Source organism: Drosophila kikkawai, chromosome 2R, assembly GCF_030179895.1.
Source record: "Drosophila kikkawai strain 14028-0561.14 chromosome 2R, DkikHiC1v2, whole genome shotgun sequence".
NCBI lineage: Eukaryota > Metazoa > Arthropoda > Insecta > Diptera > Drosophilidae > Drosophila > Drosophila kikkawai.
Window position 1 is genome coordinate 27,110,432 of NC_091729.1, and position 25,159 is coordinate 27,135,590.

Below are 25,159 nucleotides of genomic sequence, written 5' to 3' on the forward strand. Positions count from 1 at the left end.
CAGATTTATTAACCATAAAAAAACTAACTCAAAAAAGCTTTCCAAATTGAATTTAATGGATTTTTGGCTTAGTTATTGAATTTTTAAGCCCAAAAATGATCATATAAAATTATGAATAAATATTTAAAAATTAATACACCTTAAGGAGTATAATAATTTCAGTCCGAAGCCCAAAAATCAGTGAAGGACTCATTTCCGACCCTATAAATCATATATATTCTTGATCAGCATTAAAAACAGAATCGATCTAGACATGTTTGCAAGAAAATTAAAAATTTTAATTTTTTTTTTTAAATTTTATCTTTAATTTTATTGTTTAAGGAGGTAAAGAAAAATCGAAAAATTTTAAATTGGTTAAATTTGTAATCTTTATATGCAGATTTATTAACCATAAAAAAACTAACTCAGAACAGCTTTCCAAATTGAATTTAATGGATTTTTGGCTTAGTTATTGAATTTTTAAGCCCAAAAATGATCATATAAAATAATGAATAAATATTTAAAATTAATACACCTTAAGGAGTATAATAATTTCAGTCCGAAGCCCAAAAATCAGTGAAGGACTCATTTCCGACCCTATAAATCATATATATTCTTGATCAGCATTAAAAACAGAATCGATCTAGATATGTTTGCAAGAAAATTAAAAATTTTAATTTTTTTTTTAAATTTTATGTTTAATTTTATTGTTTAAGGAGGTAAAGAAAAATCGAAAAATTTTAAATTGGTTAAATTTGTAATCTTTATATGCAGATTTATTAACCATAAAAAAACTAACTCAGAACAGCTTTCCAAATTGAATTTAATGCATTTTTGGCTTAGTTATTCAATTTTTAAGCCCAAAAATGATCATATAAAATATGAATAAATATTTAAAAATTAATACACCTTAAGGAGTATAATAATTTCAGTCCGAAGCCCAAAAATCAGTGAAGGGCTCATTTCCGACCCTATAAATCATATATATTCTTGATCAGCATTAAAAACAGAATCAATCTAGACATGTTTGCAAGAAAATTAAAAATTTTAATTTTTTTTTTTAATTTTATGTTTAATTTTATTGTTTAAGGAGGTAAAGAAAAATCGAAAAATTTTAAATTGGTTAAATTTGTAATCCTTATATGCAGATTTATTAACCATAAAAAAACTAACTCAAAAAAGCTTTCCAAATTGAATTTAATGCATTTTTGGCTTAGTTATTGAATTTTTAAGCCCAAAAATGATCATATAAAATTATGAATAAATATTTAAAAATTAATACACCTTAAGGAGTATAATAATTTCAGTCCGAAGCCCAAAAATCAGGGAAGGGCTCATTTCCGACCCTATAAATCATATATATTCTTGATCAGCATTAAAAACAGAATCAATCTAGACATGTTTGCAAGAAAATTAAAAATTTTAATTTTTTTTTAAATTGTATGTTTAATTTTATTGTTTAAGGAGGTAAAGAAAAATCGAAAAATTTTAAATTGGTTAAATTTGTAATCCTTATATGCAGATTTATTAACCATAAAAAAACTAACTCAGAACAGCTTTCCAAATTGAATTTAATGCATTTTTGGCTTAGTTATTCAATTTTTAAGCCCAAAAATGATCATATAAAATTATGAATAAATATTTAAAAATTAATACACCTTAAGGAGTATAATAATTTCAGTCCGAAGCCCAAAAATCAGTGAAGGGCTCATTTCCGACCCTATAAATCATATATATTCTTGATCAGCATTAAAAACAGAATCAATCTAGACATGTTTGCAAGAAAATTAAAAATTTTAATTTTTTTTTTTAATTTTATGTTTAATTTTATTGTTTAAGGAGGTAAAGAAAAATCGAAAAATTTTAAATTGGTTAAATTTGTAATCCTTATATGCAGATTTATTAACCATAAAAAAACTAACTCAAAAAAGCTTTCCAAATTGAATTTAATGCATTTTTGGCTTAGTTATTGAATTTTTAAGCCCAAAAATGATCATATAAAAATGATAATATAATAATTAATAATATCGTTTGGAATGCAAACCTTCCAAGTATTCGCAAGGACCTTGCTCTGCCTGCGAAATACCGTTAAACTTTTTGTAAATAAACATGGCCGCCAGGGGATGAGTCAACATTAGCCGGAGCGAACGAAGGATGCCACTCTCTCTCAGAGAATAAGGATATGAGAGAGAGCAACTCACTTGTTATGCGTGGGAGCGTTGCGGAATGCGCGCGCTTTTTCGTAGTGAAACGAAAAGCGGAAATGGGGAAAAGCGGCGAAAGAGGAAGCAGAGCGGCAGACAGGAAGCTTTTCCCCCAATTGCACAACGACGAAGCGGCGGCTCGCACTATTATTATTACGCGACAGGCAATCGCAGCGGCAACAACAGCAGCAGCAGCAAGCTAAACACAACGAACGCATCGCTGGCGCAACAACAAACAATAGCTGCCTCCCCCCATTACAACGACAGTGGGGGGGTTACTGCCAACCCAACCACCCCCTTTGGCAAAGGCAGAGAGACTCGTAGGATCCGCTCCTCCGCGGCCATTCATTCAGTCGCCAAATCTCATTCGGTGTGTGAGTGTTGATGAGGTTAGTTGTGGGAAACGCGCTAAATCGGCCAAAGCAATTTCCCAGGAAATCAAAAAGTGCATTAATAAATACGGAATGAAGTGAAATTCAATATATATAAATATAATTTCCAAAGAAACGAAAAACGTATAGAATATTTAAGGAAATACGAAGTGCAAGTGCCGACAGAGTGGTCCTGCAGGCGCCAGGCGAAAAGTGTTGCATACTTCGGGGCTGGCAGCCAAAATCGGTGCTAACATGTCGGTAAGTTAACAGCCACAATTAATTAAAATTAATCAAAGTAAACAAAAATGATTAAAGTAGTTAATAATTCCCTTTAAAATTTATATTTTTCGCATTCAAGTGATTTATTGATTTTTCCGCAATGCGTTGTGTGTGTGTGTGTGCTTTTGTCGGTGTGTGGGTGTGCGTATACTTTTCGGTATGCACTTTTTCCAGAGAAACACCCCACCACACACACAGACACACTGTTACACAAAAACAACAACTAGTCAGCAACCCCCAACTAAAAAGCGCCAACTTCTATTTTTCCTTCATCAATACTTTACACACACACATAGAGCCAGAGGCAGGAGGCGATGGTATTGGTGTGTGGAGCAGGCGCTCTATGCAACGGTATAGCAACCCCCAAACAATGCATACAACCACCCAGCCACCCAGTAAGGCGCTCACTCTCACACTCTCTTTTTAGGTCTCTCTCTCTCTCTCTCTCGACAATAGCTCAACTGTTTTGGCATTTGAAAACTAAAAGCCATCCCCCAACCACCCCCTTTTTTGGGGGTGTGTGTGTGTGTTAGGTTGTTTTTCACAGCCGGAGCACATCATAAATTTTGTGTCTATAACAATTTTTGTTATAATACCCCCACAACCCACCCCCTTTTCAAAAAAGTGCACAGGAATTGTGTTGCACTTTCGAGAGTTCAACTTCCGCTCTCTCGGGGAAAATAACGGCACAGGCTTGCGCTCTCTGGGAAGAGAGATTCTTTCAGTCTCTGGCTCTTTCGCTCTCCGCTGCATTTTCGATTTTACGTGGGTGGTCTTTTTGCATATGGTTTTTTGGGGTTTCGGTTTTTATGCAACATATGCGACAAACACACTTCAATATATATATATATATATATATATTTTGTATATGTATTATATAATTTGTATTTGATTATTTTGCCTTTGACGAATGCCGTTTGTGGAATGGCGTCAAATGGAAATGGGAAACTAAAAATGTGTGTGCGTTTTTTTAGTGCGTTGTCAGGCAAAATATCCTGTATATCTTGTGGGTGGCGGAATAAATGCAAATAACTGCATTATATATGTACTATATGTATAAAAAAATACATGCAAGTTTTGTATATTATATAGAAAATGCAATTTGTATGCATTCGAATTGCATTTGCCAGGGATTATTTTTGTGCTTATATAAATATATATGCATATATATTTTATGTATGGAGTACCGGCACCCAAACCCAGGAAACAAAATTTTGTTTGTAGGCGGTCTCCATGGAATATATATAGTATGTATATTTGTGCATGCAGAAATTAGTTGTGTATTTGAAGCAGCTTACATAGACGACTGACAGCTTAATTGCTTTTTACTTGACGACTAAAAATTGATTTTAAGCCCCGGGTTTAACGCAGGAAAGCACTGGAAGAGAAGGTCCAAAGGAATGCAGCTGCTGCATTCCATTATTTTGGAATGTGAGCAAAGGAAGGAAGAACGATTAGAAAGGTCCAGGACATTCCAAGGAAATCGATAATTCGATGAATTGTTAAGAAAGGCAGTTGAAAACTATTTTTAAATAGCTTTGAATATTATTTATTAGATTAAAAACCTTAACTGAAAAGGGTCTGCCAGGAAAAAGTATTTTCAATTTTCTTAGGTTAAAGATCCTTAATAAATGGTGTGTATATCTTTATCATAAGTTCCTAAAGTTATATGGAACATCACTTCTTTTATCACTTTTTTAAACACTTCACACTTTCCGTAATACTTTTAATACAAAACCCTCTGCAAAATATATTAAATTATATTCATCTCAGCGATCATTGACATTTATTCTTAGCCACAGACTACTTCCTGTTGACTTAATTCCATTCACACTCCTCACAACAACGTTGATTATTACGTCGATGATGATGATGATGATGTAGAAAATCACAAGGGGGCCAAGACCCAGTGACTCACCGACCGCAAGTCAAGACAAGCCAAGCGGAGACTGTACCCAACCCAGCAGGCACCAACTCACTGACAAGCCCGACAAACGAACGACGACACACACATTGACACCAGCCACCCACTCAGACAAAGCGCTTGGAGTTGGGAGTTCGGAGCTCAGAGCTCGGAGGGAGTTGCGCATGCGTGGCCGTCCCACGCCCACTCGACCAAGGGGTGACACCACACAGTACGAAATGGGGGTGTTTCATGATCATGCATATTAGTTTATAAAGTTAATTAAATAGGCAAAATTAAAAATATATATTCAAGATATATTGTATATGAGTTTGAAAAGTTAAACTATTTTAAAACGTATTTTTTAATATAAACAAAAAACAACTTTAAATCTCTTGCTATTTCTATTACTTTATCTTTATGTTTATATCAACAAAATACCCAAATAAGTAACTTATTTCTCCCTGTGCACTTGAACCATTCTTGTATTCTTGTTGAGGGAGGGAGACTTCTCTACAACAGTGGGAACCAGCGATCGCTGAACCACCCCGCCGGGGTTCCCAAAGTTAAATGAGACGTGACAAAGAGCAAGCGCTCACAACGACCCCTTTGAGAACAGCACAGGCAGATTTCCGCTGCACAAGTGGCGCCCAAGTGGGAAGCCCTATGATGAACTTTCTCCCAGAAAAGGGCTTCGTCTGCACAGGGGCAACAGGTTTTTTTTTGTAGGGACGAAGAAGGAAGCCATGTGCTGCTGTAATTGGCCTGGCTCATTACGAGGATCGGAGTCGCGCTGGTTATATCACAGCCTGGCACAGGTCCAAGGATGGACTAACGGGTCCGCCGGTGCACCCCACTCCCCAGCGAGCTCTGTTTCGCAGAGAAAGAACCCTCTCAGGGGGCTTCGAGGTGGCCCACATGTTGGCCCGCTGGTGACGGCTGCTCTCGGACCGGTTTCAGTCCCCAGGCTGTTGCTGCTCCCTCATCCGATCCTCATTATTGTCATCATTATCATCATCATCATCGTCTTCGTGGCTGGCAGAGGCACCTTCAGTTGAGTGGCAATGAAGGTAAAGTAGGGTGCTCTCGCACTGCTCCATTTCGAGGGTTAACCTGTTTGCAGGTTTGCCCTACAAGAAAGGGAATGTACATAGATTGTTAAGAGGGAGGTATATCACAGAAAGATTGATCTTGGGATTTTGGGGGATATTCATTTTCTTACTGGGAAGTCTTAAGGAGTTTGTTTTGATTTAATTAAAACTAATTATATAAAAAAGATTAATGAAAGTATTTCATATAGCAAAAATTCTCTTTAAATTTATTTAAAAACTAAGTTTTTATCAGTTTATTGTAAAAGGTTGTACCGCATTCAAAAGTCCATTTAGCTGACTTTTCACTCATCTCCTCCTACTTATGCCAACAGATGCATTTTTGCAACAAGGTATCGTTTGGCGGGGGATTTACTTGTGGTGCCTCGCGATTCCTCGATCAAAATCAGCGTCATCGCTACCTGTGCAACACCAACAACTACTAGTCTCCATTGAGTTTGCGTTAAACTTTCAATTTCATTGACTCTTGTATAAGTTCTGGTTGCTGTGCCGGGATTTTCCCATTTTATGAGTCATGCCATTTGCATTGCCAATTCTGGTAGAGATAGTAAATAGCTAGAGTTATGGGCTATACCGGCAAACGGAGCCAAAGGTTGAACCGCAAAGTCTTGAACCCGAAATCGAATGAGGCTAAATTCAGCCCACGCCGAAAATCGGCGGACGGTGCGCCACCCAATTGACTCGACGAAAACACACTAAAATACACACATGTGGGTGAATGCGGTCGTAAATACAGGCAAGATTCAATAAAAAGAACTAGAAAATATAAGTAAGATTTTAAAATATAAATCTGTAAATATTTATATTTTTAAAGAGGATAAGTTAAGTTATTTAAACGATATGTATATTCCAAACCCTAATGTTAATCTATTCATAATAACTTTTTAAAGGGGGACTTAATATTATATTTTTCCACAGATTTGTGCTTATTTCTAGTAGCAACTTTTACTTTTTAAAGTTATACAGTTTTTAAATAATTTAAAAAATCACAATATCCTTGATTTTGAAGTCATCAATAATTAGGGTTAGGCTAGTGTGACTGCATTTTGTCTACCTGGCCATACTATCCATGTTCACTCTCCTCGTGTATCGCACGCCCTCCTTCTTTCTGGCCATATAATAAACCCAAAAAAGCCACCGGCCCCGCTAATGAACGCAACAGTCGGAATCGCCTCCTCCTCCGCCACAACAACAACAATAACCATCTCAGCCCACATCCACGAAGATCATTACCAAGCGGCGCAGAAAAAAACGTAAGGCAACAAACACAACAACAACAAAATCGAGTTGCGCCGTCGCAAACTGACCTGCTTCGCCGCGACTGCGCTGCCGCTGCCCGAAAATTCTACTCCGAACCAAAACCACCCTACGCCTAAGCCAGTCTTCACCCTTCTCTGTCCCTCGCCTTGCCGGCCCACACACAACCACTCGAAAGAGGAAGAGAGGGAGCAGCAATAACAACAAATAACCGTGAATGAGCGGGTGGCTTGCCTTGCCTCTCTGCCGCGGCCGCTGTTGCTGCGCGGTCGCGTCGCTTGTTTGTTGCAATTTCTCTTTTATGCGATCATTCGTTTGTAAGGTGGCCACTTGCACAGTGGGGCGCTGTAAAATTTGGCTTTGCTTAAAATCAAATCCACGGAAATACAAATATTTAAAGTTTGTATGAAAATATAAAATATTTTATATTTTATTATGTATATTATTAAAATTATTATGTGGCACCATCATAATGGCCTTTCTAATTAGTTGACAACGACTAAAAACAATTAAACAAAATTAATTTTCACAATTATTAATTGGCTGGACCAATCCTAACCAAATGACCAGAGAAACAGGATAAAATCAGAAGAGCTTCATAACTTGTAAAACAATAATAATTAATGTATAATAAATATTGTAAATATTTCAAGTAAAAATTTATAGATACATTTTTAACACGATTAGGCATTATATGACCGATTTAATCACGTCTTCACAATATTGACTTAAGAGCCAGAGTCACATTTGCCCCACTGTGCGCTGCTTTGTGCGTCGGCATCGTCGGCAGAGCAGGAGCGTCAGCGTCATCGGTTGTTGTCTCCGCCTCTCTTAGTCCGTTGGAATTTCTCGTGGCGCGCGGTTCGTTTTCGTTCTCTCTTCTTTCGCTTGAAAATTCCAAGTTGGATTTGACTTCTCGCCTTCGTGCGGCATTTGAAAACATTGCAACGCTTGATTTTTTCCGCGAATTTGTGAAAGATTATTATTGAGAATTATAGAAAACCCTAGTGTGGCTGTAGTTGCCAAAAGTGAACAAATAGTGCGAAAAACAGTGACTGAAAAATCACAGAAAGGGCATATTTGCCGGCTGAAAGAAAGGAATCTGACACACACACATTGTCACACGCACACAGCGATGGCCAAAGGGCCAACTGGAAGAAACTAGAACAACAGTGAAAACTCAAAAAAGGTAATAATTCACGAGCTTAGCGGTTAAGGATTTTGAGTACTTTTAAGTTTGAGGCAGTGGTGGCTTCTAATTAGCTTTTGCCAAAGCCGAACCCACACAATCCGGCGACCCATCGAGATTTCATTTCGAAGGCCATGTGCAGAGGCAAGCCCATCGGACGACCGACAACCCACAGGTAGCTAGGCCCAGAACCGGTTACCCAATTTCCAATTATACACGAAAACCCAAAAAACACGGCCACTCCAACGCCCCACCAACCAGCCAACAAAAAAGGGGAATAAAAAAGACTGGCACCCCTTTCCTGAAAAAGAGACAAAAGATTCCAGCACACCAACACACACATGCACGCAGACACGGACACCCTCGCTTGGCGCAAATGCGACGCCGCAAGGGGCTCAAAAAAAAGCAGAAAAGAGACGAAGAAGGAGGAAATATAAAAACCCACCACCACCAGTGCACCATCAATCCTTGGCAGCTTGCGTGTGGTTCGGCTGCTCCTCCTCCCCCTGCTCCTTTTCGCCTCCTTTTGCCTCCTCCCTCATTATCCTACTTTCTTCTGCGCTGCCGCTGCTTATCATCTTCGCACTGGCACACACAGGCACATGTACATTTACACACTGTGAGAAATCTTGGATTCACTGAGGCGAAGCCGCCTACTCAGATGCTCTCTCTCCTATTTGTTCTGCTTTGTCACATGTTCCTCTTCCTTTCCTTTTCACCCTGTTGCGCACAGAAGAAGAGTGGAGGGAGGGAGGCGACTGACCGTCGCGCCGCCCGCTGCTTCAAATGCTGATTTCTTGTAGGTTTCTTATTTTGGCGTTGCTCCTCACTCTTTCGCCTTCGCCCTCTCTCTCTCCCACTCGTTGCTTTATCACTTCGTCGCGCCGCCACTCCCTCCGCCTGCGCTTGCATTCTGATGAATTTTTTACACCCACCCATCGATAGCAACTTTTGCATTCAACCTACTCCGCCTGCTTCCCCACCTCCTGCGCGTCCTCCCCCCCTCTTTTTCTTTGGTTTCGCTGTCTGCGTTGCCGCCCCCACTGACAGTCGCCCTCTATTATTTGCTTGTTTATTATGGACTCATCTTCGCGGTTTGCTTGCTTACCAAGGAGTTGTCATTGGAACGATCGGCTGCAAAAGAGGGTTGTCAGGCCAATGTGAAGGGGCAACAGAGTTACCCCAAGTCCAATTAAATTCAAATACTTTGCGATCCTAAAATTTACCATTTCCGCTTTTACAGCAATTTTTAATCCTGTTGGGGGATTTTCCTCAAGGCGAAATAAATATTAAGAGTAACATAAAACTTGAGTTTTCGATAACAAATAAAAGTAAATATAATGCTCACTTGTATGAAAATCGAAGAAAAGCTATTAATACTTGTTGATAGTTCTTGGTGGCCGTTACTCGGTCGTATTGAGTCATTTTGCTCTCCCTCGTTTTTTCATTTTTTGTACTGCCAACCCACGCTTGGCTTCCTCCTCCCCCTCCGCACCCGACTCCGATCAGCATTCCCATGGAAAAAGCGACCCCAAAAAAAGGGCAAAAATAAATTACGCACTTCCCGTCGTCGGTGGTAAAGAGAGAGAGAGCAATTTTATGCAGCCAGCCGGGTGAAAGAGGGGTTGCGGCGGCAGAGTACCTGCCACTGTAGAATGGAGGGTTGCTGCTGCACCGATCCCAGACCCAGTCCCTATGCCCATCCCTAAACCGATCCGATACGATCCTATCCTATGCGAAGCGAACCCCAGAGTTGGCAGCTTGCAGCAATCTCACCGAAAATCACATAGGAATTTCCTGTTACACACCCGCCCCCTGGCCAAAGGCCCCGAAAGTTACCTGCCCTCGTAGTCGACAGTCCTCGCTTACCTGTTTTCTCCAGCTCATCGGCAGCAGCAGCAACAGCAGCTGTTTGTTTTGCGGCTTTCAAGGTTTCTACTTTTTACCTGTTGGCGTCGGAGTGCCGAGAGCAGAGTTCGATTGGGATTCGAATTCGGGAATCGGAGTGCGTCCCCTTTTTGCAGCAGCCACCCCATTGCGTAGGATTCATTTCATTTCGGTTCGGTATCTCTTTGTGGGTTCTGTACAGGGGCGTCTATGAAAGGGGATTTGGGGGGTTCTATTTAAATACTTAAAATGACCACAAATAATAATTTTTTAACCAATCCAATGCAATCTATTTCTTAATATATATTTTTCTTAAATGATTTAAAACCCCTCTGAGAAACGCCCATGGACTGGTGGTGGGTGGGGTAGGGAGGATGGGCGTTTCAAGAGGCAGATGAAAGACTCGGGCCTAAGTCTTTCTCACATCTTCTTCAATTTCTTTTGTTGGCCCAAAACTCGAAAATCTTTTTTGGGCGTCTTGAGGCTGGTTGGTCTCGTTTCTGCTTTTGTGCCCGGCGATCATCATTATCTCCGTTTCGCTGGCTCATTCTATGGCAGCAGGCAGAAGCGGCACCACCACCAAACCACCACCAGCACTCCTCCTACTACAATTTGCCTAAAAAACCTCAACCGTTTCGACCGTTTTTTCAATATTCAACAAATCCAAAAAAAACACAAAACAAAAATCGAAAGAAAAAAAACAGAAAACGATGGCGGCGGAGAGGAGGAAGAGCACACGGCAGACGGCGACGATGTCTGCTTGAAGGTTGTTGTGAAATTTCATTATGGGTCTGGGTCTGCTGTTGTCTCCTCACCTCCAGCTCCAGCTTCTCCTCCCACTGATGCCTCCTCCTGCTGCTACTCCGCATCCACCTCCACCTCCTACTCTTCTGATTGCCTGCTGCTGTAGATGTGAATGTGGACGACGTGAATGTGGTTGTTGTTATTTTTAAGAGGCGTCCAGCGTCAACATTTCAGCGCTGGGTTTTCGGTTTTGGGTTGGGTTGTCTTGGGCACATGTACTCGTATGATATACATATATATATATACGGATAGGCTGGCCATGGGTTGGGATGGCATGGTTTCGTATGGGATGGGATGGTGGATGATGGTGGCTTCGGCTTTGGCTTGGGACAGGGCTTGGGTCTGGGCTTGGGCTGTGGCATATTTCTCGTGTGTAGGTAGGTGGTTTCTCAGAAATCCATTTGTTCATATGATAACCCAAAAAGTACAACACGAAACCAAAACTGCTCTGGGGGAGAAAAGGAAACGCAGTCATTTGCTGACGCCGAGCTAAAGCTTTTCAACCCGATCGCCAAAGAGGGGGAGAGAATGTGGGAGCCTAACAAAGGGATTCTCTATTTATTGTAGATTGAGTGTCCATGAATGAAACTAGAACTCTTAATAGGTTGGTGCTATTTCTTTTGCGAATGAAGTTGTCATGTGAATAGATTTCTGATATAAGAAAACAATAACTTAAGAAACGAATCCCTAAAATTGTGATAATAAAAGGATGCTCTTATGACTTTATAGAGAATTTGTAACTCAAATCAAAGGACCAGTAATAATCCATTATTACAATAATTCAAAATCAAGATCAATAGTATTAGAAACAGATCTATTAAAAAATCGGAATTATTTCTCGAAATATCAGAACTTTTCCCCAAGGAACTCTTATTGATCTATTATTTTCCTAATCTCTTCATACGGATTCCAGTAGAAAGTCACACCTAAATGCGCTCTCGAAACTGCCGGCAGACAAATCCATTTATCATGCTCTCATGTATGTATTTATCCTGGAACCTCCTTCTGCTTTCGATGCCATCGCATCCGTTGGTCCGCAACAAAAGCAACAGGATCGGCACTTAAAACCCCACTCCCATCCCCTCATCCTCGGAACCACCCCAACCACCGGCGGGAATGGCAGCTGCAACCTGCACAGCCAGCCCAACGGGGCAACCCTAAAAGTGATCTCTCTGGTCTGGGCAGCAGGTTGCTTGGTCTGGATTGTGCAGTTCAGACTAAAAACCACCCCTGAAAAGGGAATGGAAAACATGGCACACAAATTGCTACCCCATGGATGATCGGACACCGAGCACATGTTGCATGCGGCAAAGATTTCAAGAGAAAAAGGAAGAAGGAGCTGCCGCCTGCCGATCGGTTTCGGGGAGGGTGCAACTGGCCCTTGGATTGAGGTCTCAAGAAGACCCCGTCGACGTCCACGCCGAAGGACAGACGAACATGTGCAACATGTCGTCTGCGCGCCTGCATTTCTGTATCTTTCGTGTATATTTCTCGTCTTGGCCATTTTATGAGGGCGCGCACCTGCCAACAGCTGCCGATGCCGCCGCAGAAGAAGAGGAGGGAAAACTAAAGGCGGGTAATCATAGCCAAAAGCTATGGCCAGAGACTCGTCTCTTGACCCGGCTCGGGCTTGGGCTTGGGCTCGGGCTCGTCTCGTATCGTTTCGTTTCTGGGCCTGCCCTTGAAGCTGTCGAACGCCCACCAGCAGATGAACCACCCAAAAAATTCGAATGAAGCAACAAACGAAACCAGCTCCGATGGGTTTTGGCCGAAAGCAATTTGCTTTTGTTGTCTGCTGGCCATCCGCCTCAAAAAACCTTAAAAAAAAAGCAAAAAGAAAGAAACTAAAAAAAACCAAGCTCAAAGAGAAGACGCCAAAAAAGCAACAGCAGCAGCTGCCGTCGCATCGTGGCCACAAAAAGTACCACCTGCCGCCCATATACATGTCGCTATATATATCTGCTGTCCTTTGTTTGCCGGTAGCCCCATTATCCCAAGGATGTGCCACTATATGGGAACGGGAAAGTGAGTGGCGTAGAAACGTGCTCCCGTGAGTTGGGCTTTCAATTGAGCAAAGGTATCTAGAGTAAAAGTAAAAGGGGTTGTGATCTCGAAAGTGGATTTGCCTTTGGTAATTAATGGATAGTTTTAGATTATATCCTTTATATGTTAAGGGATTTATGGTCTTAAAAATACAAAATGGTTTCAATTGGTTTCAAGATTAACGAGTTAGGATCACATCTTTATAATATATAACGGTTTCCAAGAACTTTAAAAATAAATCGTACAGTTTTTAAAAGCTCTAATTTATGGCTAATAGCTTATAGGTTTATTGTATGGTAAATATAATACAAACCTTATATTTTCTCTACTCGGAGGAGATTTTAAAAGCTTGGTTGTTTTGCAGTATCTTCCCCTTAACAACAAAATATAAATATAAAATAAACGTGGAAAGAAACATTGACCCACGCAACGAATTGGCCAACAAATGCAATCGATGACAACAGCTGCGGCCCACACTCGCTGTGTGGCTCACCTCATCCCAGGCCCACCCACTCTACACCCCCTTCTTAGCCCCCAGTAACAGCTGCGCCTGCGTCGCTGTCGTTGTCGATGATTTTTTTTATTGTGGGCGTTTAAAACACGACGAGAGAAGACGAAAGAAACAGTGAGAATACCGTTTGCAGTCGCTGTGTTAATTTGGCTCGCATATAAAATCTTCGATTTTATTTCGTTGTCGGTGGAATAGCGTTGGATCATTGGGACAGCTGCGGTCAGTTGGATATGATGGTGGTGCTGTGGTTTTGACTGTGGTGGTGCTAGACACCCACCCACTTTGGTGATTAGTTGTTGCGCTGCCAAATGCTGATGACGCGCACAGTGGGTGGGGATGGACTTCATAGGTATACAAGTTATAAAGAAAAAAAAAATTATTAATTTTTTACTTTGCTTTATTTCTGATTAAGACCCCCCTTCTTATGATGACTTTTCTTTGAAAATTCCCCACTTGCAAGCAAAAGTGCAATGGAAATAACCCAACCCCAACACAACTTTACTTCTGTGCGTCCCACTGTGCGTCATCAGCCAAAGCGTTTTTTAATAACTGCGTGCTGGACCCGCAAAACTTGTGCAAAGGAAGAGGGGTTGGGTGACGGTACTGTGGCGTTAACATGTCATTAGCTGGTGGCTCCGCTGCCGTTTCTGTTGCTGCTGCTGGTACTCCGCCCCCATCCCGTACACGCCCCTCTGCGGTCGCGCTTGTGGCCTTTCACCGCAACAACAAGTAAATGTTGTGGCTCACCCTGAGCTGCCAGGTCGCCAGATTGCCGGATTGCCAGATCAGCGAATGCGGCGGCGGCTGGCCCAACCCACGGATACGGGTGTTAAAAAGCAGTGTCTACATATAAAAACTCTTGACAGTCAGTCCAACTTTTGCAAATCGAACTTCTTTGGGTTTAAATAATGGAAATATTTCAATAAAAGAAAATATAGATTATTTATAGGTAGTAACCTTTTCTTATAAATCTCTCTTCTCTAAAAGAAAATCAAAAGAATCCTTTTCAAGGCTCACCCTAAAATCCTGCAATGTATCAGCAAAGTTGCTTTAGGAAATATTGCTCTAAAATATATACCATTTCTTTTCAATTATAATGTCTTCAATAAAATTTATATTTCTATTTAAGGAAGCTCCACTGTAAATGCGTTTGCTTGTGTGTATTTTGTAATTTGCACTTTGATGACCGCCCTCGAATAGAGGCAATAACTTTTGATTAGCCCAGAGTCTCAATAATTATTGCACAAAATAAAGAAATAAATAAAACAAAATAAACCCAAAGAAAAGCAACAACAAAGTCACCCCACATCCCCCCCAAAAAAAGGGGGAGAGCCCATAATGCGTTTACCGTTAACAGTTGCCCGGCATCGGCATCTGCAAAGCGCGACATCTGCCAGCGAAAACAGCGGCTGATTGTGGGGAAAGGGGAGCAAGATAGTGGGGAGCGGAGCCAGAGAGCAGCAATCAAGCGCACCGCTCTCACTTATTACGTGAGAGAGAGATCAGCGAAAATTCCCCCAACCGGCATTTTTCAGCTGCCCAACACAACCGGTTTCTCTCAGTCTCACTCACTCTTGCTCTCACAACTCCCCCAAGTTTGGCGTCTTGTTTGCACACCCACCACCAAGCGACGCCGGCAGAGCAGTTGGCGTCGACCGATCGCTGTTCTGATGTGCGCGTGGTTTTGTTGTTGTAAATTGATTTTGTTGCTGCCGCCGCTTGCGCGCCCATTTTCAGCCCACTCCCGTTTGTTGTCGTTGCTTTTATTTAGTTTGTTTTTGCTTTTGGTTTTTTTTTTGCTGCTGCTGTCTGTTATTAGCAAAGCGGATGTTGTTGTTGCTGCTGGGAAGGCGGGTGTGAGAGAGAAAGAGTGGTGAGGGAGGCAGAAAAGCAGAAAAGGGGGAGGCCTAGCACCCACACGCGCGCCATTTGGCGGCGATGTCGGTGTTGTTGCTGTTGGCAACGCACGACACTTTTTCCGTTGCTTTTTTTTCTTCAATGTTTTTTTTAGGCTCGCCCACAACCGTTTTGACCCCTCAGCGGCGGCGGTGGCTTATCAAAAATCAGGGGGCAGAGTGGCGGAAACATCTTGGGAGCGTTTTAAGCTATGGGCAGTTGGGGGTTTGCAACTCTTGGGTTAATAATATTAGGAAAAGATATTTTTTATATCTCCATAAATAAAAAATTCAAACAATTCTTTACAAGAATTTTAGGTTTAAAAAAATATCAAGTGTAAATAATATTTCTATTATTATATTTAGGATTTCAGTTCATAATTTGATCTTTGCACAAATTAACTTCCAAGATGGCAAACCCTTAAACAAGTTGTCCATTATTTTCCTGCCCTACCATCACTATCCCTCCTCCTCTCAAAATAATAGCACTAGCTCCCCAAATGGAGCATGATCTTGAGCCCAGAGTTTGGCCAAAGTCAAGCTATATGCCCTTGGCTTGAAAAGCCACACGCAGAGAACGGAGTGAGGCCGCCGCAGATCAGGGCACAGCCCGAAGCCCGGACCTCAAAGTGGCCCCCTTTCGGCGTCACCCCCCTCGAAAAACACTCGAGGTAAAGCAAACAGCGAGGAACAACCATACCACAAAACGCCCCCATGGAGGCAGAAACACCAGAAAAAAACAAGACCCAGCAACACCCCACTGTAAAAAGCACACGAAGCATAAAAATCAAATATGCAAAACTCTCAGAGATACGAAATATGAACTCGAAAAGAGACGAAGAAACGGATCGGATTGGATCGTATCGGAACGGATCTCGGGACTGGGAATGGCGGTAATCATCATGGTCTCGTGGGTGTGTGGGTGGTGGTGCTGCTACACAAAAGAAAATTTGAAAAATTAACTCCTTAAAGGATATATAACTTTTTCACAACAATTAGATATAAAAATAAGATCATTTTGACCTAAAAGTAGGAAAATTTATATTTTCATAAATATTTATTTCTTTAATGTTTAGTATACCCATTATTTTGTTGTGTGTATCATTGCCTGTGGTGCTGATGGTGCTAGTGGGTGTGTGGGTGGGCGCAGCCATTGGCGCTGGGCCATAGAACGTGCCCAGGGCCCAGCAGCAAAACCAAACAGACAATTTTGTCGCCACAAAGTGGCAGAAAAAGCGTTTGCTGCTCTCTACAAAACAAAATAACAAGGCGCAGCAACATGTGGCCAAGAAAAATATACACAGCGAGAAATATTTTAAAGAAATAATAGAATAAAAAAAACCAAATTACAAGTCTTTTACAGACACAAGTTGTATGGTTTCAACCTGGCTTTTGTTTATTCTCCTTTATATTCCTTAGAAATAAGAATTTTATTTACTGTGTATAAAGATCTAGGGATGTAGAAAAAAGAGATTCGTCGTCTAGCACAACCCACACCCACCCACCGAACCACACAACAAAAGCGCCGCCAACAAAAAAATTGCCGCGTTTGCTGGCAATTTGTCTTACTAGGAGGGAGGATGATGATGCTGGGCCATAGCTATGATGGTGATGATGATAATGACGATAATGATCAGCTCGGGGAGAGGAAGACGCTCAATGGGTTTTTGGGTTGGTTCAGTTCAGTTGGGCACGTCAAGGTGGTAAATTTATTAATATATGCAGCAAAGGCCCCAAAAAAAGTCTCGAGTGTTTGGGTGTTTTGTGTGCATTAAAAAATATAAGGTTCAGGCGATGAATGTTTCGATGTTTAATTTATAAAATAAATAACATAAATTATTGGTTGAAGTGTTCAGGAATTAGGATCCCTATTTATATGATTATAAAAATGTATTCATAATATCTAAAATTAGAAGAAGACAAGTTGTCTATTATTTAGTTTAAATCATAAGAATTCTAATATTTTTCTCTGTAAACCCCAAAACGTTTTCATCTCTTTTGTGACCTGTTGTTGTCCCTCAACTTCGGCGGTCCATAAATCGGAGATTCGTATAAAAAAGCGCGCTCTCGCTGACTCAGCAACAGCCGCAACGATGCTGCGCGTCAACGTCAACGTCAAAAGCGAAACCCAAGCCCCGAGTTCATGCCCAGTTCCCAATACCACCAATCCCCAAGCCGAAAGCAAAATCAAAAGCAAAACCCCCCCACGCAAGCGCCCCAAGGCAGTCCGGTCTCCGGTCGGTTCCAGTCCCCCCACTACCCACCTCCCCCACCAGACGACGAGTTGGATGTGTCAGCACTCGGTTCCCAGAAGTGACGTCGCCGCCGGGAGGCGTTGGGTATTTCGGTGCCGGATGTGTGTAGCCGCTAAGATAGTCGGACTAACTAAATCCCCCTAAGGCCAATTGCATTTCCGATCGAGTGCGAGGCAGTGAATTACACTGGGGATTAGGTAGGGGTTTAACTGTAAAAAAGCTTGGTAAATAATATAGGATTTTTTATAAGAGGTTTAATAATAATTTAAAAAGTTTTATATAATTTTAAAATAAATATTTCTTGATGGAAAAATATAGAAAAGAGATAAAATTCTCTTTTATTTTTATATATATTTTGATATATTTTAGAATTATTTATTATAACAGTGTAGTTAACTATTTCCCTTCTCTCTTCTCAACAGTTCTCGGCGAGTGAACGCGGAGGCAACAGCAAGAGCAGCAGCCGCCGCCCCCTGAGTGTAGCAGGAACGCGCCCGCTAGCCAAGGCCGACAACGGCAACGAGGAGCTACTGCAATGGCCACACTAATACCAGTGAACGGCGGCCATCCAGCAGCGAGCGGACAGTCCTCCAATGTGGAGGCCACATACGAAGATATGTTTAAAGAAATCACACGCAAATTGTACGGCGAGGAGACCGGAAACGGTTTGCATACGCTCGGCACGCCGGTGGCTCAGGTGGCCACCAGCGGGCCAACAGCGGTGCCCGAGGGTGAGCAGCGCTCCTTCACCAACCTGGTAAGAATCACCTTGGAACTTACAAAAAAAATAAAAACTCATTACAATTATTTGTATATTTCCTTCGCCACAGCAACAACTCGATCGCTCGGCAGCGCCCAGCATTGAATACGAGTCCAGTGCGGCAGGTGGTGCCTCAGGCAACAACGTGGCCACCACCCAGGCCAATGTAATCCAACAGCAGCAACAGCAGCAGCAGGCCGAGTCGGGCAACTCTGTGGTGGTTACGGCCAGCAGTGGAGCAACTGTGGTGCCGGCACCCAGTGTGGCGGCCGTTGGTGGCTTCAAGTCCGAGGATCATCTAAGCACCGCCTTTGGGTTGGCGGCCCTGATGCAGAACGGCTTTGCAGCGGGCCAGGCGGGTCTCCTGAAGGCCGGCGGGGATCAGCAGCAGCGCTGGGCGCAAGACGGATCGGGTCTGGTGGCTGCAGCAGCAGCTGAACCACAACTGGTGCAGTGGACCTCGGGCGGTAAGCTGCAGAGCTATGCCCATGTCAGCCAACAGCAGCAGCAGCAGCAACAACAGCAGCAGCAGCAGCAGCCGCATCAGAGCACACCCAAGTCCAAGTAAGGCTTAAAATTGAATAACTATATTTTTAAATTATATTTTAACTATATTTTCTTTATTTTTCAACAGAAAACACCGTCAAGAGCACGCAGCCGAGTTGATATACGCCAGCCCCTCGACCTCGGCCAATGCTGCCCAGAATTTGGCCCAGTCCACACCCACCTCAGCGCCCAGCAACAGCAGTGGCGGCAGCACCAGCTCCTCCGGCGGCGGTGGAGGAGGCGGCCGCAAGAAGGCTTCGCAGGCAGCGGCCGCTGCAGCTGCCGCCAATGGAATTCACATTCAGAAGCGTTACGCCTGCACCCACTGTCCGTACTCGACGGATCGACGGGATCTGTATACTCGGCACGAGAACATCCACAAGGACGAGAAGCCTTTCCAGTGCTATGCCTGCCTCAAGCAGTTCAATCGTGCCGATCATGTCAAGAAGCACTTCCTGCGCATGCATCGTGAGCTGCAGTACGACATAAACAAGACCCGTCGCCATGTCTCTGCGGGCAGTGGCTCCTCTGGCAGCGGTTCATCCGGCAGTGGATCTCATCACTCTGGAGGACGTGGCAATGTGACCATTAACTCGGCAGGAGTGAACATTGATAATGCCTTTTTGGAGGCGCAACGCCATCCCACCTCGACCAGCATGAGCATCGTGGAGACTATCGAAGCGGTGGCCTCGGCGACAGACATGCCGCTGGCCCAGCTCAAGCAGGAGAAGCTGGACGATGGAGCCGGAGGCGTCCTGCCGCTCCATGTAGGCGTTATGCAGCAACAGCAGCAGCAGCCGGTGGCCAGCTCAAGTTCTGGCAGCAGTGGCAGTCACAATGGCAATGGCAACAACGGCAGCAACTCGGGCCTGTTGAAGCCGAAGCGAGAGAAGCGCTTCACCTGCTGCTACTGCCCCTGGTCCGGAGCGGACAAGTGGGGCCTCAAGCGCCACCTCAACACGCACACAAAGCCCTTCGTTTGCCTGCTCTGCGATTACAAGGCAGCGCGCTCCGAGCGCCTGGCCACCCACGTGCTCAAGGTGCACAACAAGAGGGCCTGCAGCAAGTGCTCCTATCTGGCGGACACACAGGAGGAGTACCAGGCTCACATGAGCGATGTGCAGTAAGTATTTGTCATAATTACCTGTATATATTTCGATATGCTTCCCGACCACGTTTGCCGCATTGGGAAAATGATGAAAACTCTAAAACAGCTTTTGAACTCTCTTTCGCCCCCGCTTCTCTCGCCCTCTGCTCTCTCTCACTGTGCTCTCTCTCTCTCTCTTGCTCTCCAAACAAATAAATCCGCGATACCCATTGATCAGTCCGCACGATAATCGGCCGGCGCGCAGCGGCAACGGCAACCAGAGCGGCGGCAGCAGCAACGGCAATGGTAATGGCAACAATGCCAACTCCAATGCCAATGCCGGTGGCCACAGCCACAGCCAGAATCTCAATGTGCTGCGCACCATTGGCAACAGCCTGGTGGCCAACAATCAGCTGAACACCTATGCCGGCAACGCTTTTGGGTAACATTCTCAGACAGCCCTGACCCTACAAAAAAAAAAACAAAATTTTCTATATAAAACCACATACCTTCCCCCAAAAAAATCAAAAAAACAAAACAAAACCCAAAACGAGCGCGCACAACGTTCCTAACTCTAGTTACTACCCTCGTTCTCTCGTTCTCTCGACTCTCGATACCCATGACATCCCCAATCATGATCATCACATCATCTCCAACCACCAAACCACCATGAACCACATCACCACCATTTCGGTTAGCTCGTCCAGTGGCAATGTGGGAAATGCGAATGGAGGCGGCGGCGGCGGAGGTGCCGTTACCATCTATACCACTACCACCAACGAGGGCGTGGCAGGCGGCACCGGCGGAAACGGTGGCACCGGCGGCATTAGCAGTAACATCACTGGCGGCGGACCGCTCCAGGAGATCATCGTGAACCCATCGTCGATGGTCGGCTGGCGGCTGAGCGCCAATGGGTCACTGATACCGCCGCATGACCTGCTCACCGGCGGCTTGCCGAATGCAGCCACGCAAAAGCGCGGCTCGGAGCGATTGTTTCAATACCTCGAAGCCGAGGGCAGCGATCCGGAGGACTATGCGCGGTATTTGCTTAAAAAATCTATAAACCAAACCGTTTTCATTGTGTTTTTCGTTGGTTTCATTCGTTTTTCAAATATTTTTTCATCCAAATATTGTGTCTTTATTTTCGAGTACTTGGTTACATCAACATTTTAATAATTTAGGTTTTGTTTTTGGTTCATTTCATTCATTTAAGGCTTTAGTCCTTTTTTCTACCAAAGCTTGTGTTGTTTTTTTTACTTGATCCTTGACCCTTAATCTCTGCACTTGTTTTTGTTCTTCACTATTAAGTACTTTTGTTCATGTTTTCGCACATATGTATATTTAGTTTTGGGGAATTACCAAATCGCATCTCCATATTCTCTTTACTCGTTACTCGATATTCGCTTCACCTGGTTTGTCCTTTGGCCCCAAATTATATTCATTTTGTGAATTTAATTAAGGTTTTCACCGAGTTATGTATGTTCTCTTGTTCCTCTTTTGTGTTTTTAATTAAAATTCAATATTATTTTCCCAATTGTGTTAACTTTACAACGATTGCCAGTTAGTCGTTAGTCGTTACTTCGTTTTGGTTAACTTTTCGTGTCTCTGTTTTTCCAAAATTAAATTATTTTCAATATAAATAACCATTTCTTTTATAATTTCGCACCGTTGACCACGTTTTTATTACATTTTTACCTCTAATTTTTTACCTTTTGTTATTCTTATAAACTATTATTAATGCCGTATACTAATCGTTACCCATTCTCTTTCCAGTCTGCTCAAAATGGACGCCATCAGTCGCAACACCGCTTCGGTCGCTCAGGATTTTCATAAGGCGGGAGGCGTGCACGAGTTGAAAATACCAGCCAACCATCAACTCTTGTTTAACAATAAACTGCCTTCGCAATGGACGACACGAGAGGCTGCTGCACTGCTGTACAGCCTGAGCAACATGGGTAACAATGGCAGTTCCGGCTCCGTTTCCAGCTCCCAGCGCCAAAAGTTTGGCATGCGGGCGCGACAACATTCCACCGGCGAGGATGACGAGAATACACCCTCGTCGGCCTCCTCGTCGAGCTTCTCCGGCGATGAGTTCAACATGAGCTCCACATCGCCTCTGAAGCTGTCGCGTCATGCTGCCCTCAAGCTGGAGAAGAAAATGGAGGATGCCAAGGATCTGGTGGTGCCCACCAAGGCGATGATGGCAACGGCATTTCTGGAGGCGGCCAACTACGAGCAGACGGCCATCGAGCTGCTGGCCAGCAAGCGGAAGATCAAGGTCGAGATCGAGAATGATGAGGAGAACGAGAACGACGAGGATCAGGAGAACCAGCAGCAGCAACAACTACAGTCACATCAGCAGCATTCCCAGCAGCAGCAGCGATTGCAGCTTATTAAATCGTCTCCCGCGTATAAACTCAACAACAACAATAACAATAGCAACAGCAATAACAACAATAACTACTACAAGGACAAGACATCGCACAGAAATGCCGTTCACCAACATCATCATCGCCAGGATGACAAGGAGAACAAGACCAAGTCGTCGTCGTCGCCAGCAGCAGCAACAGGTGCACCTGCAGCAGCCTCATCGCCGCCCAGCAGCAACCAGACAACGTTTCTCACCCAAATGGAGTACCAGAATCTCAATCGCATCGGTACCCAGTTCCAGAACTATGTCAAGGACATCATCAACAAGTACTATGCGGCGGAGACGCCTCTAATGCTGGCCGCTGCCGCCGCTGCTCTGCCCACGGCCACCACAACGGGCCAGCAGCAGCTGCCGGTGGACATTGAGAACCTGTCGCCCAGCAAGCGTCGGCGTCTGCTCAGCGAGACCGAAGAGTACATTGAGTATCTGCGGAACAAGGAGGACATCACCTTGACCATAGCACCAAAGGTACCGCGACCCACATCGCCGTCGCTGCTCAAGCGTCAGCTGGATCTGACTGCGCCACGTCGCAGTCCCAAGAAGGCGCCACCGCCTCCGGCCAACGTGTCCCGTAAATCCCTCAACCAGTTGGCCACCCTCCTGCCACTGCTGGCGGATGCGGCCAGCAAGCAAGAGTATCTGGCCGCTCCGTTGGACTTTAGCAAGAAGTCCAGCTCCCGCAAGCAGGCGCAGCCAAAGAAGATCCGTTTGACACCCGAGGCGGTGGTGACCATGCTGCGGGACAAGTACCTTAATCGCATGGTGCGCCAGCGTCTGGGATGCCTCAAATGCAGTCAGGCCAGCGGAAGCGACGCCATGTGCTTCAACTACCATACGCTGGGATCGCTGGCATTGCACAAGTACTGGCGGCATCGCCACGAGGGAGCCGTCAGGGGAAAAAGGCTGCGGGCAGCGCTGCAGAAAAGGATTGGCGGAAAGTCGGTGGCGACCGTGTAGTTTTTTTTCGGTTTTGTTCTTGGAAAATGTGTTTGCTTCAAAATGCATTTGGCATTTTTCTGACTTTTGAAAATCGTTTAAAAAATTGCATTTAATTTTTTAAATTTTAAGTTGTGATGTACCTGAAATATGATTTCTCTTAAAAAAACAAAAAACAAAAATACTTAAACAAACAAAAAAACAAAACAAAACACAATTCAAGCAGGGCAGCCGCTTGCAGGTGAATTTCATTATCTTAGTTGTACAATTGAACTAACTCACAAGACACACTCACAAAACACACATATTCACAAGAATATTTAATGATTTATTACATGGAATGAGCATTTATCAAAATGTATGATTTCCAGCATTTGTATTTTCTTTACTTTCAAATGAAACATGTGAAGTATAAAAGCTTTAATTTGCCATTTTACAAAGCTTGCTGCGTTTAGTTACGAGTAATAATGATTGCCATCTTTTTACACTTATAAATATTATTATATAGCCCTTAGTCATCATTAGTCGTTACGTTGTCCTAGTTTACGCATTAATTTATAGAACTGCAGAACGCAAACCTCATCGAACGAACCCTTTGCCTTACTTATCATTTAAGCTTTAACGTGAAAATACATTAAGTTTTAGTTGCTTTAAGTTAGAGTTACTCCTTCTCGGAGCAGTCACGCCCACTCAATGCCCTCTCACAAGACATTCGCTCGAGAAGCGAAACAAGCGTCTATATAAATATTATTAAAAACAAGCTAAAAATGAACAAAACTACATATAAATATTACTGTACGTGTAGATGTATTCATGATTTTATCAGAAACAAACCAAGTTAGAGATTGCGAAGCGAGAACAAGGACATACGTCAAAATACTCAACAACACATGGATAGAATACAACAACAACAACAAGAACCTTTTTCACCAACACACTGGAAACAAGAAAATATTTGACTGAAAAGTGTCGGGGAAAAGAACATTATGATATATATGTATGAATAAAGGTATAAACAATTTTAGTGTAAAATGTGTGTGTTTTTGCTAAATGTGGTAAACTAAAAACATAATAAAAAAAAGAAAAACGAAGGAAACCGTAAATTTATTACACAAAAAACTAAACTAAAAAAATGCGTAAACGATGAGAAATTCTTAAGTAAAGTAAATTTTTGGATGACAAAGCCATTTAGACAAAATTTTTGAGACGAAAAAAGACATTTATAAGAAAGGAAACATGAAAAAAGAAAACAAAAAACAAACAAACCGAATTACTTTAAATTTTATTTAAGCAATGAACTTGCAACAAATAAGGAAAAAAAAAGTATAATTACAATAACAATGTAATGTGAGTGTTTTTAGTTTAAAATTATATATTTCCAAAACATTCAAAATAAAACATAATTAGTTTAAAATATAAAATACAAAACAAACTTCTTTTGCTGGGTTGGGGTATTGCTTTCTGACTTTTAAGTGAAAGTATATAGATTTTTGTAGTACCTGTTCCAGATCTTTCTTATGAATTATATTTATTTATTTTTTAGATTTATATTTTAAGTGAAATTTACAGTTTTCTCTATTAAAGAACGCATACGGGTAGGATTAGTAATTGAAATTTTATCAGGAAATTCCAAAAGAATACCCAATGTGCAAAGTATTTTAAATAAACATGCGTTTCTTATTTTCAAATATTAAGATGGGCACCCTAGTT

At 42.8% G+C, this 25,159-nt stretch overlaps 1 protein-coding gene across 6 annotated transcripts; it reads left to right on the forward strand.

Annotated features, from left to right (window-relative positions):
- Positions 1 to 2,370: 2,370 nt before the first annotated feature.
- chn (zinc finger transcriptional factor charlatan) lies at positions 2,371 to 24,935 on the forward strand. Of its 6 annotated transcripts, none has more exons than XM_017163541.3 (7): positions 2,371 to 2,815; positions 18,112 to 18,446; positions 18,520 to 19,013; positions 19,084 to 20,118; positions 20,321 to 20,524; positions 20,781 to 21,122; positions 21,856 to 24,935. In XM_017163541.3, the coding sequence occupies exons 2-7, from the start codon at positions 18,225 to 18,227 to the stop codon at positions 23,468 to 23,470; spliced, it is 3,912 nt and encodes a 1,303-aa protein (XP_017019030.1). In that variant the 5' UTR covers positions 2,371 to 2,815; positions 18,112 to 18,224; the 3' UTR covers positions 23,471 to 24,935. The 6 variants fall into 6 exon arrangements, with proteins under 6 accessions (XP_017019030.1, XP_070139978.1, XP_017019029.1 ...); XM_070283877.1 differs by lacking the exon at positions 2,371 to 2,815 and adding an exon at positions 6,922 to 7,101; XM_017163540.3 differs by lacking the exon at positions 2,371 to 2,815 and adding an exon at positions 7,813 to 8,294 and having other exon boundaries at positions 21,856 to 24,934.
- The last annotated feature ends 224 nt before the right edge of the window (positions 24,936 to 25,159 follow it).

What these genes read in the sequence shown, in the direction of transcription:
- chn (XM_017163541.3), top strand. Translation starts at nt 18,225, where the DNA reads ATGGCCACACTAATACCAGTGAACGGCGGCCATCCAGCAGCGAGCGGA. An exon ending in TATGCCGGCAACGCTTTTGG is followed by an intron (nt 20,525 to 20,780) that starts GTAACATTCTCA and finishes CATTTCGGTTAG; the next exon opens with CTCGTCCAGTGGCAATGTGG. An exon ending in GATCCGGAGGACTATGCGCG is followed by an intron (nt 21,123 to 21,855) that starts GTATTTGCTTAA and finishes TTCTCTTTCCAG; the next exon opens with TCTGCTCAAAATGGACGCCA.